Source organism: Silurus aristotelis (assembly GCF_946808225.1).
Source record: "Silurus aristotelis genome assembly, chromosome: 23".
NCBI classification, from domain to species: domain Eukaryota; kingdom Metazoa; phylum Chordata; class Actinopteri; order Siluriformes; family Siluridae; genus Silurus; species Silurus aristotelis.
The window spans coordinates 11,653,240-11,670,543 of NC_139596.1; the positions used below are offsets into that span (position 1 = coordinate 11,653,240).

Here is a 17,304-nt window from a genome sequence, read left to right on the forward strand (position 1 = left end):
GCTGTATGTAAAAATTCCAGGTTTCTCACTGCAAGTTTTCCTAATGTACATGGACTCCCAAACCAAGGAATCTACATTTGAAGATATAATTGTAGAAAAAAGTTGGAGGACATTATAATATACAGAACCCCTTACCGGCACCATAGCACACTCCTTTGTACTTCACAATGTTCTTGTGCTGGAGAGACTTTAGGATCTCAATCTCCCGCTCAAAGTCACGCAGGTGTTCAGTAGTGCTGTGCTGGAGCTTTTTCACTGCTACCACCTCCCCTGTACCATCCTGCAGGGGGTCATACCGGCACATCTCTACACTGCCAAAGTTCCCCTGTAGCACAAAACAGCTAATTAGCACAACAATAATTAATAAAAAAAAAAAAAAAGAATTTGCCATTTATTAATTAGGGGTGTGGAGTGACTTAACAAAATCTAAACTACTGTAGTCCAACTTTTGACAATTAGTTTGATTCACTGTGCAAAAAAATCTCACTTCATGGAGATGCAGTAACACTGGGCCAAACATCTTCATATGCAGACAGGGAAATAATTTTTTTTTTTTTTTGCTGTCTTTTAGACATTAATGCTGAAATCAAAGCCAATTAGTGCCTGTCTGAAAAGCAGTTATAGATATGCATTAAGCATTGCAGACTGGATTATGGATGTCAGCTCATTGCTTCTTTATAAATGACCTTACATGTTTAAAACTGTCGACATTTTACCCATGTATAAAAAATGGTCTCTATCCCATTACAACAGACTGATTTATTGTCTGTATTGACTGACTGTATTGTCTGTATAGTCTGTATTGTCTTGTATAATCATGTCTATAAGCTAAATGTATAGTGTTGTTTCCTGTGTGTGTTAACACACTTGGCCAATAAACCTGATTCTGATTCTTATCCGATTCTGATGTGATCAGTGGCCTAATTATGCACAGGATAAGTGGACACCTGGACACCACTGACTTACTTTTGACTGGAAAATGATAAAGAGCATTTAAAGTGCACTACCTTGCCAAGTTGCTGTAAGAAAATCAGATGCCTTTCCTCAAACTGCACCGGCTCCTGGTCCTCAAAAGTTCCTGTGACAAGCACAAGGCCTCCGGTTCTAATAGGGACCAAGTCATTCTCCATCATCACCGTTTCATAATCTGTGGACAGAGACAAAATCCTTTCTTAATCTTTGCGGTCACAAACAAACAAACGTAAATCCACTTCTTCAGTTGAAAACAAAAACATACGATAAATATATGGACACGTTGACATTCTAAACCTCTATAATTTTGCAGAACAACGTCAACACAATATCTGTGTTATCAAACTCTCCAGATATGGTAAAACCTAGTGCAGGTCCTGGTCAGGCTGCACTATATACTGTATATAAAATATCATTTATACTGTTATTAAAGGCTGCAATGCAAAAACCTTCTCCACTAAGCTCAGAAAAAAACAGATTTGGTCTGTTTCTGTCTCGCCAGCCGTATTCCCATGACTATGTTTGTGTACAGACCACAAACCTGGGCAAGAGAGAGTGTTAAGGTCACGGATAATCGCTCTGAAGGATGACCTGAATGCTGGCTCATAGTCCATGCAGCTGTTAATCAGGTTGGCCAGTTCGGTCCATTTAGGAACAGGCAGCTGATGGTGCTTTTCATAGAACAAATGTTTCTAAAGGGAAAGAAATCAGAAGAAATCATTTATAAGTTTTCAGATTATAGTGTCCATGCTATAAAGTTTTGCTCAAAAATAATCGTTAACTGGTACATGAAGCAGTGGTCAGGGAACATGTTTTGCATTTCCTGAATAACACATGAACTTGTCTGTTGAGAATACCTTACCTTGGAGCTGTCCATGTTGGCAAGCGGATTCTCTCCTCCGCTGCAAATCTCCCACAGAGTCGTGCCAAAGCTCCACTTATCTGTAGCAAGGCTTATATTCTTGGGGTCCACAATACATTCAGGAGCAACCCATGGGATTCTCTCCAGTAAAACTGAAAAGAAAATAGGCTTGGCCTGAGCTCCCAAATCCAAGTAGTTCAAATAAGCATAAACAGGCATAAGTAAACCCTGCGCTATGTCTAAATATCCCCTTCTGTTGCCTAAAACCTGCATCACACTGAGACAAGCTTCCTTTATTTAAAATAGAGATAATTAATATGTCTGAAGGATGTGGTGATTTCTAGAGAAGAGTACACATCACTTAATGGGGATTAAGAACACTAAAGAAATTTACGTTGGATAACATGGCATAAAATATGAATTAATAATAAAATATTATAATTATTATAAAACTATATAGTATGATGTTCACTCACTCTCTTTGGGCAGAACTGTGATGCTGATGCCTGGGTCACTGAGTTTAATAAAGGGAGGGTTGCCATTCTTCCTGTCCTCCTCACGTATTAGAAGAACATTTTTGGCACATACGTTCCCATGAGCTAGGTTCTTCTCCTCCTTTTGGGAACAAATATGAAGAAAGAAATAAAATGTATAATTATAATTATATATATATATATATATATATATATATATATATATATATATATATATATATATATATATATATATATATATATATATATATATATATATATATGTATTTGTGTACACACTTGCTTTTGAAGAAGAATAATAAAAACACTATCAGACTTACCAGAAAGTGCATGGCCCATGCAAGCTGTTTAGCCACTTCCAGCTTCCACAAAATACTGATACTGTTCTTGTTTTTCTTTAAGTAAATGTCCAGGGAGCCAAACTTTACATATTCTTGCACCATAATGTCTGTACAGAATACAGAAGAACACCAATTAAAACTGATCAGCAAACATATGGTGCTTAAAGGGTAATACAGAAGGGTGGGTAGAGGGCGACTATAATAGCTTAGGGAGAAACACGATACACACTTACTCTCTTCGGCACACACACAGATGCCATAGGTGAATGTCAGATGCTTGTGGGAGAGCTGGCTCATCATACTGGCGGCCTCAAAAAAGGACTGCAGATAAAAAAAAAAAAAAGAATTAAAATAAACGAGTGGCACTTATTAATTAAAAAAATAGTAAATTGTTTGCGCTGCTACACACCTCTGAATATTTTCTGTGTACTTTATCGAGGACTTTGATGATGACGTCTGTCTGGTGCATTTCTCCGTAGTCTCCCATCTCTTTCCGAACCCCCTTAAAAATCTTTGTAAAAGTTCCCTGGCCTTGGTTCTCACCCTGTTAAAAAGAGATACTATAAGTACACAGGCACCACATACACCAGTATTTGGCTTGAATAAATAGACATCACATTTTACAAATGTGCAATTGTGTGATTGTCAGTTATTAACTATTTCTATCTTGCCAAATCCATTTTTGAGGTTTGGAAGTAAGATATTTAATCAGACCCACATGGATATATGATATGTTTAGGCTTTTCTATAAGTGCGCCTAAAGAATTACAATAGAAATAGATTATTGGACTTTTAAATAGAAAGTGAGAGAGAACGCATGCTTACAAACTCAAGGTCTTCTTTCCGGATTTTGTGAAACACCATCTGACTGATGTTCTGTCTCTGTAACGAGGGTGAGGGGAGAACTTCTAAACCTTTATTACTCCGACAAACCAGAAGATTTGACTTTTCTGCAACAGATCAAATACATGAAAACAATATCTATCAAATATCTTTAAATATATATATATATATATATATATATATTAGTAAAGCACACCTTAATGTTACATTGTATTTGAACAAACTAAAACACCATATATATTAAGTATATCAGGTCGAAGTAATTTCAGACAAATTGAAGGCAGTAATGCAAATCCATACAAATTAAAATATCCTATACATTTCTTCTAGTTATCTCTCCTTAGATATCTGACTCTTAATCTGGGAAATTCTGGTGCATTAATGACCTTTGGCCTTGGGAGGGCAGCATTTGCTGAACTGAAAGGCGATGCCGTCTGATCGAACAGTCTCCTTTTGGTAACATTTGAGCAGCTCCTGCATGCTCCTAAAGGTCCTTTTAGTCCCACTCAGAACATAATCGCCACTGTCTGACCTACTGATCAGGCAATGCTTGTATTCCACCTCGTTACACACCTAAAAGAAGAAAATCAGGTTGAAATCTTAAATACATTTAATAGTAATTGCTCTAAATCTGCTATGTTTAAAGATCTAATTGTTTATGATTTTATAGAAAGTTTGTTATAACGTAAGTTTATAAAAATAAGTTTATATCTGGGTGTGGACTTGTCCAAAAAAGTTTGGACAATGTACAAATTGTGAATGAAAAAGGAATGCAATAATTTACAAATCTCATAAACTTAATATTTATTCACAATAAAATATAGATAACACATCAAATGTTGAACGTGAGACATTTTGAGATGTCATGCCAAATAATGGCTCTTTTTGGATTTCATGAGAGCTACACATTCCAAAAAGGTTAGGACAGGTAGCAATAAGAGGCGGAAAAAGTTAAATGTACATGTAAGGAACAGCTGGAGGACCAATTTGCAACGAATTAGGTCAATTGGCAACATGATTGGTATAAAAAGAGCCTCTCAGAGTGGCATTGTCTCTCAGAAGTCAAGATGAGCAGAGGATCACCAATTCCCCCAAAGCTGCGGTGAAAAATAGTGGAGCAATATCAGAAAGCAGTTTCTCAGAGAAAAATTGCAAAGAGTTTGAAGTAATCACCATCTACAGTGCATAATATCATCCAAAGATTCAGAGAATCTGGAACAATCTCTGTGCGTAAGGGTCAAGGCCGGGAAACCATACTGTATGCCCGTGATCTTCGGGCCCTTAGACGGCACTGCATCACATACAAAAATGCTACTGAAATGTAAATCACAACATGGGCTCAGGAATACTTTCAGAAAACATTGTCAGTGAACACAGTCCACCGTGCCATTCGCCGTTGCTGGCTAAAACTCTATAGGTCAAAAAGAAGACATCTAAACATGATCCAGAAGCGCAGGCGTTTTCTCTGGGCCAAGGCTCATTTAAAATTGACTGTGGCAAAGTGGAAAACTGTTCTGTGGTCCGACGAATCAAAATTTGAAGTTCTTTTTGGAAAACTGGGACGCCATGTCATCCAGACTAAAGAGGACAAGGACAAGAACAACCCAAGTTGTTATCAGCGCTCACTTCAGAAGCCTCTCATCTCTGATGGTATGGGGTTGCATGAGTGCATGTGGCATGGGCAGCTTGCACATCTGGAAAGGCACCATCAATGCTGAAAGGTATATCCAAGTTCTAGAACAACATATGCTCCCATCCAGACGTCGTCTCTTTTAGGGAAGAGACGCGCATTTTCCAACATGACAATGCCAGACCACATACTCTATCAATTACAACATCATGGCTGCGTAGAAGAAGGATCCGGGTACTGAAATGGCCAGCCTGCAGTCCTGATCTTTCACCCATAGAAAACATTTGGCGCATCATAAAGAGGAAGATGCAACAAAGAAGACCTAAGACAGTTGAGCAACTAGAAGCCTGTATTAGACAAGAATGGGACAACAATCCTATTCCTAAACTTGAGCAACTTGTCTCCTCAGTCCCTAGACATTTGCAGGCTGTTTAAACATTAGATATGTCATCTATGTTGTATTCTGAATAAAATATTGAAAACATCATTGCATTCTGTTTTTATTCACAATGTGTACTATGTCCCAACTTTTTTGGGATCGGGTTTGTGCTATAAAGAACAATTAACTAACTGAAAACTGAATGTATTCACACGTTACCCCATTGTAACACCGATGTATATAAAGTGAAATGTCTATCTATATAATCTGTTGTATTTTTTATTGTAACCAAAACCATATAAAATGTCTAAAACTGACTATGTTAGCTATCAAACCCTTTACTGCATTAAATCACAAGCTTTACGTTCATAAAGTTTGACTGAATCCTATCTGAACCATCATGATCACGATCTAAAAAATCAAAGAGCAACGTAACAACTTCCTATTATCTGCTTTCAAATCACAATCAGATTTAAAACTATGACTTGCGTATTCAGGCACAACAATCCAAGATCCTAGGACTGCAATGCCTGCATGCTATATATTTAAGTCAAACTTTGTTCGTTTAGTATTTAAAAAAAAACTATTAATATTTATATATTTAATCATTTGGATAAAATAACTATGCTGAATAGACAAAAAAAGGCAAAGTGTGCAGTTGCCTAATATCAAAAAAAGAAAACATACCCCAATAGCAAATGTCAGGAAGAATTTGTTATAATCTTTGGGGCTGCTGCGTAGCACAAAAAGACCTCGCTGGTTTCCAGCCATGCGCAGCTTTTTGATGGCGAACTCCATTCTGCTTTCCAAGCACATGATGTAAGATGGTCAGTACAGCACATTCAGACAATAAAGAAATGCATAAATTAATGATCTCCAATTATTTGACTTTCAGCTGACCAAAAAAAATTTCATTTATACTAACGAGGAATTTGATCTGTAAAGATTTTGCCTGTTAAAAAAACATTATGGGGCTTACGATATTGGCCCATGGGAGTAGTTTTCTAAAGCTTCCAGCAATCGAGGTGGTGCAACATCTTTACAGAGGTAGTGATTTGTGTCGGTGGTCAGCCTGTAGTAGCCTTCTATCAAAGACACGAACGACAGAGCCTCGGCAAGGGAGGAGAACTCCAGCTCCTATTCAAAAACATAAAAAATATTTCCACTGGATCGCACATGCTTAATTAATGGTCATAGCAAATGAGAAAAAAGCATGAGGAACATTTTACATAAAACTCAGGTCAAAGTACTGCATTTCCAGCTAAATAAACAGTTATTAATAACACTTTATGAACTTGCATTTATGCAATCAACTTTTACAGTTATAATCCAATAGATATGTTCACATTTAATGCTTGTAATTTTGAGCTAATCATGCTGAAGGACAATCTTACCAGGGTTTTGCCATCTTGCTTGTTGATGGAGACGAGTCTACTCTTGGGGGCTCCCTCTTTGCTGGCTTGCCTGATACTGATATCAATCACGTGAGGGAAATCACAATATGGCTGAAGATCCTGTGCAATGAGTTTAGGGTCAGTGGAGTGAACAAATTAACAAAATGCAGATTTGTCCTATAGCTTCATGTGACATCCGTGACATCTTAGATGACCTTTCAGAGCTAGTAACTGGCCTTACATTATACAATGTACTCATATAACACAGGATTACTTTTCATAGCACACTGTGAAGAAAATTCAGTGTAAATCTAAAATCAATATAGACACGAAAATAAAGAAAATATAAAGTAAATAAGTATATTAATTATATAGTAATGATCTGTGTTAAAAAAAAAAAAAAAAAAAAAAGGACAGTCACGTTATCGGTTTATTCATTACGTAGCATATCCAATATCTGTGCTGTACAATTCCCTTATATTTTCATTTAAATGTAACTGCTTATTAATCAAAGCACACGAACGCTGTCGGATGTGCGATTTTGAAATTTTACCCTCGCTGTTCGAAAGATTTTATTGCAAATCACTCATAGAGGAAAATTTGGTAACATGGATTGCGCAGCACCCTTTTCCTCTGTACTTTTGTATTATCATGTCTGTGAGTGCCAAGTCCATGCACATTTAATCAGAACTCAATACTATTTAAAGAAACTTGTACAAAGTGCTTAATAGATGAATTGTTCTAACCGTTAACCATTCAGACATTTCTGTAAATCTTTTTATGAGTTTTTTGACCAAACAAATCCGATGGTGACCACATAAACTGTGTTTAATGACACTGGCACAGGTATGAGAGTACACTTCTTCAGATCAACTACAGGTCCTTTCCAAACACAGAAAAATTATAATTTGCTTCACTAATGTTTCACTCAATCTCTTCATATACTGTATGGAGCAACAGTTATTTCTGAGGCAGATCATTCCAGTCTGAATGCAGGAATCTCCAAATCACAGAAAGTAATTTAGCGTCCAGTTAAAATGGGCCTTTTAATCTACGACCAAGCTTAATCTCTTAAACCGAAAAAACCTGCCCATAATATTCTGTTCATTATAAACTAATTGTATTTATATAGATTGAGTATGCAGGACCTGTTTCATTTTTGTTTCAGCAACTGTGAAGCAAATAAAGAGCTTCGTTGCCTCATTCTGAAGCAGATCCTGTATGTTCTTGTGCCTTCTTTTGTTATAATGTATGTTTCTGTGCATAAGACAGTTGGAAGTAATAATAAGTATGCACCAAGCTCTCCAAAAATGTTTAATGGGGCAAAATAGCCTTCTTAAATGCAAAAAACTGCTTTTGTATAAAATCAGCTGCAAAATTCAGCCTTGACTTTGCTCCTGTCAAATCTGAAAATGTAATCCGTGAATGAACACTTGGACAAACGAGAAATCAAAAAATATAAGAGAAAAACACCCCGGTGTAGAGAATTCATACATCCACACCGTCCAGGAACCCTGACATACATGATGTCATATAGCCAACAGTAAATATCAGTGAACTAATATGGTTTGCTAACCTCTTGCTGGGCGTCCTTTTGTTTCTCACGGCACCACTGAATGCCTTGATCCGCAGAGACGATTATGGTGACCTGGCCTGCTACGGCCTCTTTGACCTGGAAGCGTTCTGTGTAGAAGCCAGAGTCAAGTGCCTCAAGATTGATCAGGTATTTGAGCTTGAGATCACGTGGTGTAGCCCGACACTGGCTGAACTGCTGCACTACCTTGCGAAAACGGTAGCGAATTCGTTTCCGTGTTACTATGTGGTAGTCCTGGATCTTCAACCGCATGTCTTTTGGGAGAAAGGACTTATAGCTGCGTAGAAGAAGCAAACAGACAAGTATCTCAAACCATATACCTGTATTGTTTTTCCCCCTAAGCACATCTTACACTCTTGTAAGCAAGATGAAAGCAGCAGTGAAACCCTCCTGATATCTTCAAGACATGTACAAATGCAAAGAGGAAACAGATCAAAAGCCAAACAGGATATTAAGGTCTGAAATTAGGTCAGGGGACACTGTGTGTGCTGCTTTATGATAATGTCAACTGTTAAAAGCAATATACAAATAGATGCAGAAGCAAATGAGGTCGTTACAAGGACAGAGAAATCGGCAGCTGCTGCACACGCCGTGATTTACCTGGTTCTTAAATATTCATACCTTATGGCATTGTAAATATCCAGCGGTGAGCACTGTTTTTCTTTGGCTATCCGCATCATATCTAAAACAGCCATACCAAGGCACTCTTCTTGGGTCTCATGGCTGGTGGACAGCTTCACCCAACCATTTACAAAGTCACTCCTCCACTGCAATCAAAAAAAGGGAAGAAATTGTTTATTTAAATGTGAGCAAAAAAAAAGAAGAAATAAAGATGTATAGCAATCAGAGTAGAGAACACTGTACTGTTCTCAAATTGACCCAACCCAGCCATTAGGGTTGCACAAGCCAGTGCACTCTTAGTGCCAGCGTAAAACATGTGCCAAATCAAATATGCGGATCACGAAAGAGAAATTCGTACCGGATTGGTTGAGGCCCGGGTTAACAACGACCACCACAGGTATCATTAGCCAACAGAGTACCAGTGGAAATTGGGCTACTTTTGGCCGGAGGAGGAGAAAGAGAGGAGGAAGACGACTACAGAGACGACAGGGAAAGGAGAAGTGGAGGAGAGTGGAGGTTAAGGTTGGTACTTTAAATGTTGGTACTATGACTGGTAAAGAGAGAGAGGTAGCTGATATGATGGAGAGGAGAAAGTTATACATGTTGTGTGTTCAGGAGACCAAGTGGAAAGGGAGTAAGACCAGGAACATTGGAGGTGTTTAAACTGTTTTTTCATGGTGTGGGTGGAAAGAGAAATGGTGTAGGGGTGATCCTTAATGAAGAAAACAGTAAGAGTGTAGTGGAGGTGAAGAGAGTTTCTGATGGTGATGATCGTTAAGCTGGAAATTGAAGGGATGATGATAAATGAGACAAGGTGAGGGAGGTGAGATTGAGATGTTTGGACATGTGCAGAGGAGGGACATGGGGTATATCGGTAGGAGAATGATGAGGATGAAGCCACCAGGAGGGAGGAAAAGAGGAAGACCAAGGAGGAGGTTTATAGATGTGGCGAGGGAAGACATGCAGTTAGTTGAAAGAGGCAGATGTAGAGGACAGGGGGGTATGGAGACAGATGATCTGCTGTGGTGACCGCTAATGGGAGAAGCCGAAAGAAGAAGAAGAAGAAGAAGGCTGTTCTCAAATTGACCCACATTTTCACTCAGGCAAACAAACAAAACTGGTGCCCAAACCCAACTAAACAATAATTAAAAACATGCACATGGTTACCCAATACTGGACCTGAACTGCTAGACCAGCACTTGCAAGATTTAAAAAATCTATTTTACTTTTCTTAAAAGGGTTAAACTTTATTTCCACAGTAAACTTGAAAATTTTTAGACAAGCGCTACCTAACCTTATAGTAAACAGTACAAACCAAAATATTGACTAAAGACAAAACTGGAGACAGCCCTCTTGTTGGATGTCCCATGTACGAGTTTCCTTTATTTGCCATTTGTTTAGTAAATAAGGGCTTATATCCAGGATATACCCGGTTCCAATTCATATTTACTCAATGTATTATCTGAAAACAAAATTGTCATCTATTCACTTAAAGAGAGTTACCGCTGAGACCCGAAACCTAATTTACAGGCACTTAAACAATATATAAAAAAAACCCACATACATTTACACGACAGAAAAATAATAAATACATGTCAATTTAATGTTTCCCTAATAACATATTTACCCGAGGACACATAACTCGCAAATATAAAACACAGGCAATATGAGTTCTTCCAGACATGACCGTAATTAAGTTTGTAACTAACCTCTGAATGGTCCATATATCGAAAGATCATGATGATTCATTGCCTTCTCTTTAATAAACACAGAGTGCACCTCATAAAAACACAATTATGCTTAATCACCCTATTACCAAAATCAGGATGCACTTTCTTAAAGCGTTATATATATATATACAGTGAGGAAAATAAGTATTTGAACACCCTGCTATTTTGCAAGTTCTCCCACCTAGAAATCATGTAGGGGTCTAAAATTGTCATCGTAGGTGCATGTCCACTGTGAGAGACATAATCTAAAAAAAAAATCCAGAAATCACAATGTATGATTTTTTAACTATTTATTTGTATGATACAGCTGCAAATAAGTATTTGAACACCTGAGAAAGTCAATGTTAATATTTGGTACAGGAGCCTTTGTTTGCAATTACAGAGGTCAAACGTTTCCTGTAGTTTTTCACCAGGTTTGCACACACTGCAGGAGGGATTTTGGCCCACTCCACCACACAGATCTTCTCTAGATCAGTCAGGTTTCTGGCCTGTCGCTGAGAAACACAGAGTTTGAGCTCCCTCCAAAGATTCTCTATTGGGTTTAGGTCTGGAGACTGGCTAGGCCACGCCAGAACCTTGATATGCTTCTTACAGAGCCACTCCTTGGTTATCCTGGCTGTGTGCTTCGGGTCATTGTCATGTTGGAAGACCCAGCCTCGACCCATCTTCAATGATCTAACTGAGGGAAGGAGGTTGTTCCCCAAAATCTCGCAATACATGGCCCCGGTCATCCTCTCCTTAATACAGTGCAGTCGCCCTGTCCCATGTGCAGAAAAACACCCCCAAAGCATGATGCTACCACCCCCATGCTTCACAGTAGGGATGGTGTTCTTGGGATGGTACTCATCATTCTTCTTCCTCCAAACACGTTTAGTGGAATTATGACCCAAAAGTTCTATTTTGGTCTCATCTGACCACATGACTTTCTCCCATGACTCCTCTGGATCATCCAAATGGTCATTGGCAAACTAAAAGATGTGCCTGGACATGTGCTGGTTTAAGCAGGGGAACCTTTCGTGCCATGCATGATTTTAAACCATGACGTCTTAGTGTATTACCAACAGTAACCTTGGAAACGGTGGTCCCAGCTCTTTTCAGGTCATTGACCAGCTCCTCCCGTGTAGTTCTGGGCTGATTTCTCACCTTCCTTAGGATCATTGAGACCCCACGAGGTGAGATCTTGCATGGAGCCCCAGTCCGAGGGAGATTGACAGTCATGTTTAGCTTCTTCCATTTTCTAATGATTGCTCCAACAGTGGACCTTTTTTCACCAAGCTGCTTGGCAATTTCCCTGTAGCCCTTTCCAGCCTTGTGGAGGTGTACAATTTTGTCTCTAGTGTCTTTGGACAGCTCTTTGGTCTTGGCCATGTTAGTAGTTGGATTGTTACTGATTGTATGGGGTGGACAGGTGTCTTTATGCAGCTAACGACCTCAAACAGGTGCATCTAATTTAGGATAATAAATGTAGTGAAGGTGGACATTTTAAAGGCAGAATAACAGGTCTTTGAGGGTCAGAATTCTAGCTGATAGACAGGTGTTCAAATACTTATTTGCAGCTGTATCATACAAATAAATAGTTAAAAAATCATATATTGTGATTTCTGGATTATTTTTTTTAGATTATGTCTCTCACAGTGGACATGCACCTACGATGACAATTTCAGACCCTCCATGATCTCTAAGTGGGAGAACTTGCAAAATAGCAGCGTGTCCAAATACTTATTTTCCTCACTGTATATGTATGTATGTATGTATGTATGTATGTATGTATGTATGTATATATATATATATATATATATATATATATATATATATATATATATATATATATATATATAAAAACAAATTAAATTGTAAAATGCCTAATTTAGCTATTCAAAGACCTCTAATGACACAAAGCAGGTTTTCTCTCAAAGGTTTTTGCAGAAGGCATTTTTTTTGCCCCTCATATATGGCATGATGGGCCAAATCGATGGTCGCCATGGGTCAACTTTGTCCTACAGGCACTGGTTTTGGCATCTCATATAAATAATTATCTCAAAGACAATCTGAACTATAGGAACACAAATATCTGTGTTTCAAGGTAATAACAGGAACAGAAAGAGTGAGTTGTACCCTTAGCATAGAACTGCAGTTTTATATTTTTATATATAAAGTAAATACCAGGAAACCTAGAATTAATCATAGGTGCTCAAACTGAATTTACACCATTCTGTATACACTAGAGATGTTGCATGCAAATAATCCCAAGAGATAAGCAGTTTCTAGAATACACAAATGGCACCTGGCACCAACAACCAACCAACAAGTCTCTAAAATGTAAATTTCCCTTATCCTGATATTTAATCATAAACTGAAGTGCTTGATTTATGTCTGCATAATTACAGCTTAGTTGTAACTCGCACCAATCAAGGATCGGTACAGCTCTATAATGTTTCATATCTTCTGTAAAACAGTTCTTCTCATATACATAACACTACCTCAGACCGATGGAATGCATATATGTATGTATGTATGTGCATGAAGGTGGCAGTTATACATCATAATAAAAACAAGAAAACTGGAAAACCCAGTATCATGGAAATTGTGCAGGAAACATTTGTGCTGAAAATGTCTGCCAAATGAAATGTGACGGCACCAGACAACTGGAGTCAGACTGGTGTGTCTACACGCTTACCGTCACGGATGAAACCGAAAAAGTCCTTGCCTGCGACACCTAATTTCTGAACATCTCTATAATGACTGCCCTGGTTTACTAATTTATCCCATGCTTTCACCTCTTGTCCACAAATAATGCCCGGTAAATGTGTCTGCGCTTGTGTTATGCAGCAAGGCAGAAACTAGTCGCCCATAGCTGCAAGCAACCTACCTGGGCAAAAAGGTAAGCCATAACATGGTCATCAAGGATTGGACTCTCAGATCCCTTGGCAACACCACATCTGTAAGCCCGAGAGGCTCCACAGCTATACCACCCAGGAAAGTAATACCTGTAAATTAGTAAGTAAGTAAATAATTAAAAGGAAGCTTGAGTACATTTTGCAGGTAAAAGTAGACTATGCTCTGATTAACTAAACCAGACTGCCATCTTTCATTCAAAGTAATTTAAACAAGTGCAACATGCAAATAGAGTTTAAAAAAAGCATTTCTGACAAAAGTAAAAAAAAGAATTTAACCAAAGCAACATACAGAAAGAACATTCCATAAGCATTTACCTGATAAACAAAATTAGATCTAAAAATCTTTATTATTATTTAAACCTTTATTTCAATAGCAAAATGTTGAAGATCAGAGTTTTTAGTTTAGATTAGATTTCTAGTTTTTTTTTAACAAAATCTGACATCTTACATAACTTTCACTGACAACAAACAAACAAACAACAACAACAACAAAAAACAGTTTCGCGCTCTAAACACATTTACCTAATTCTGAAGATCAAGCTTTCTTTAGCTGATTCATCTAAGTGAAGATGGTGGTTGGGTGATAACCAGACTCTGTCATGTTCTCTATAAAGGCTGAATAGGCTGAAGTAAACTGGTGACACACCTGTACAAAAAAAAAAAAAAAAAAGGCAAGGGTCAAACAGAGGGCTAATCAATTAACCATTTACTTTCATTGCCAAAAAGACCTTGTGCCCACTCAAGCTTAAAAGGCGAACAATCCTTCTCTCGTTTTACATTTAAAGGTGTAACAGTTGCCTTTTAGTCACTAGTGCAAATAACCTAAGAAGTGTGTATGACATGATGAAAAATCTAAGCACGTGTGTATTATGTGGCTGAAGGAATCAATTTGAAAAGGTGCATTATTGAACACTGAGCTGGGTTGTGTTCTGTTAATAAACTCTTAGTAACTCTTACTAATGCCCTTTATTCTCCTTTATCTCACTTTGTTCTAAAAAAAAAATGTAAGCCATCATAATCTAAAAACCAATCCAATTTCTTTTGTACAAATCAATACTTAACAACAAGCAAGTAGAAAAACTGGCTATCCAAAATGCTATTCTAATACTTCAATTACTTACAGCTAATGTTAACAGCGTAGCTTAAAAATTCGCAAACAAAAGCAGAAGAGCATATTTGACCATTTTTATAAAACTGTTTGACTAACTGTTAGTGCTTATAATGCTACAGAATAACTTGTAAGCAGATGAATGTTTGATTGCTGAAAGTGATGCTTATGATAACTCAGTTTAGAAGTACAAACTCTATTTAAACTCTACAAGTCACAGAATGTGTGTGTAAATAAGAATGGGCTCACATGAGAAAAAAAAAAAAGATATTTATTTTGAACCACAACTTATTATCTGCTAAAGACCTAATCTTGACTAATTTTGACTTATCTTGCACCTCTCCCCAAAATCAACATTTTATCCAAAATAAAATAAAAAATAGAATTCTTCTTCTTTCATGAGTTTTAAAGACTTTCGGATTTTGTGTCTATAGTTGTGCGCTGTTGTTTTGATCACTACACAATGCCCACTGAACATGCCATCCAGAGCCTAGCTGTTTAACAGGCTACATGTTTATGTTGATGGACAATAAATAGAGGTAGACTGACAGGTCCCTCCAAAACTGGAGCCATATTACACTGGATGCCTATTTTCTACCCTACTGTAATTGCGGGTGTTTTTCAATTTCCTGTGCTTAATATTAACATACCTTTTTTCTGTACAGAACTACCTGATGCACTACACACACTGACTTAAGTATTATTTGCTGTCTGCTGTGACCGTAAAATACTTGGTTTTTTGGAACAGATTTAGTACACTCAATAACGTATGACGACCGTTGGAGTGATTTTTGCCTGTTTAAAATAATTTCTTTTTAGTCAGAGAATCAATACTGAGGCCATAAAGGTGCATTCACACTAGCAAACGATAGGTGGTCATTTAATTTCTATGCAAACTTGTGACAGCTGTGACAAGTGACATACAAGGTAAAAAAATCTTAATCATACAAATTGGAAATCACTATAAAGTTACAAAACTAACAGATTAACGATTGAACAAAACACAACAAAAAATAAATAAATAAAAACAGCAGTGGCATAACCGAGCATAGCCTGTAAAATGACAAATTTTAGAATGAGGAATAGGCGTTCACATGGAAACACTAAAGAAACACTGAGAAATTTCAGGAAACTGCACCTAGTTCACTTACTCATCATATGTTACAGTATTACAGTAACTCCCTTTTTTTTTTATCATAGGCAACTCTGAGCAGCTTTTTACTTGCCTGTGCCCAGTAGGTGAAAGAGTCTAAACAAAAAAAGCTTTGATTTAAATTTTTTGTCATTTGACATGTTAATGGATTTGCATTTCTACCTGTAGGCTAGTTCTGTGAATATTACTCAAGCTTAGCTGTACAAATTACATATAAAAGAAAATCTGCAGTCACTTTCTTTCATTATATTTTAATAATCGAACAACTGAGCTCTTCCAGATATCACTGCTTTATTCTCAAGTTGGATAAATTGCCACTGTTGACTCACCACACTCCTTGGCTGCTTCGATGGCCAGCTGTTCAGCGATATACTCTCCTGGTGGGTAACAGAGTGGAGCGCAGTCTTCACTCTGGCTGCTGCGGTACAGATGAAGTGTCAGTGCAGTGACGGATGGCTTTGGCACTCTTTCTTGCCGATGAATGTCACCATTCTGGTGTGCTGGGGGGCAAGCAGCCATGTCCGTTACAGACACACACGTGGGTATAGATCGAGGGGCTACATTCACCTGGGGAAAGTTGCACAGAGACATCCATTTAAAAAATGGCACAGAGACATGTGTAAAGAAATGCACTTTTTTTTTTTTTTTTTTAAGATAAATCCTAGAAAATCGTTTTGTTATATTACTAAACATTCTTTTTTTTATGCTATTCACTGAGCATAGATTTTATATTTCTTTTCATATTCGGATGAGCGTTTTGCACAAAAAAACCCACAACATCATAAGACATGAGTTACAATCCAAGCAAACAGCTAAACAGTTGACAGACTTACAATAACCCTCGGGCCAACCTACGACTGTTCTCAGTACAGAACTTTAAACACCACTGACGGGAGAAAATATAATAGAAAAACACTGAAGCACTGAAAGGGTCTTGCAGGAAAAACTACACATGCTAATATTAATCAGTATGGGAAATATCAATTGCCACAAAGGCCACTATACATTTAATTTTAAATATTATGTTCATTAAGTACATTTTGAAAATAAATATATTATGTACTGTAGTAAACCATGTACTGGATGCTACAGAGCTAAAAGGATGGTATGGGGGTTGGGGAGGGGGGCAATGTTTCGCTCATTCCAGGTCCACAGGCAATTTGACTCTCACAACAATGAATGTTTATTAAGATGCCTTGATCTTGAGAGAAGCACCGAGCGTTAAATCTATCATGTATTTTTAAGTGGCCTGTTTTACACTTAAATGGATCCTAGGAGAACCAACA

The 17,304-nt window shown here is 37.6% G+C and overlaps 1 protein-coding gene across 1 annotated transcript in view; it reads right to left on the reverse strand.

The window, feature by feature from the left end:
- Positions 1 to 17,304, reverse strand: part of jak2b (Janus kinase 2b) — a 28,832-nt gene that overhangs the window by 4,265 nt on the left and 7,263 nt on the right. The window contains exons 2-19 of the mRNA XM_083526546.1: positions 16,348 to 16,585; positions 14,280 to 14,403; positions 13,730 to 13,847; positions 9,131 to 9,276; positions 8,492 to 8,786; positions 6,916 to 7,035; positions 6,501 to 6,658; positions 6,209 to 6,320; positions 3,899 to 4,085; positions 3,495 to 3,619; positions 3,079 to 3,213; positions 2,903 to 2,990; positions 2,649 to 2,776; positions 2,311 to 2,449; positions 1,835 to 1,986; positions 1,514 to 1,664; positions 1,008 to 1,147; positions 136 to 325 (exon numbers count right to left, since the gene is read on the reverse strand). Of these exons, the coding sequence (XP_083382672.1) occupies positions 136 to 325; positions 1,008 to 1,147; positions 1,514 to 1,664; positions 1,835 to 1,986; positions 2,311 to 2,449; positions 2,649 to 2,776; positions 2,903 to 2,990; positions 3,079 to 3,213; positions 3,495 to 3,619; positions 3,899 to 4,085; positions 6,209 to 6,320; positions 6,501 to 6,658; positions 6,916 to 7,035; positions 8,492 to 8,786; positions 9,131 to 9,276; positions 13,730 to 13,847; positions 14,280 to 14,403; positions 16,348 to 16,537 (2,698 nt within the window). The 5' untranslated portion in view covers positions 16,538 to 16,585. The remainder of the gene's footprint in view (positions 1 to 135; positions 326 to 1,007; positions 1,148 to 1,513; positions 1,665 to 1,834; positions 1,987 to 2,310; positions 2,450 to 2,648; positions 2,777 to 2,902; positions 2,991 to 3,078; positions 3,214 to 3,494; positions 3,620 to 3,898; positions 4,086 to 6,208; positions 6,321 to 6,500; positions 6,659 to 6,915; positions 7,036 to 8,491; positions 8,787 to 9,130; positions 9,277 to 13,729; positions 13,848 to 14,279; positions 14,404 to 16,347; positions 16,586 to 17,304) is intronic.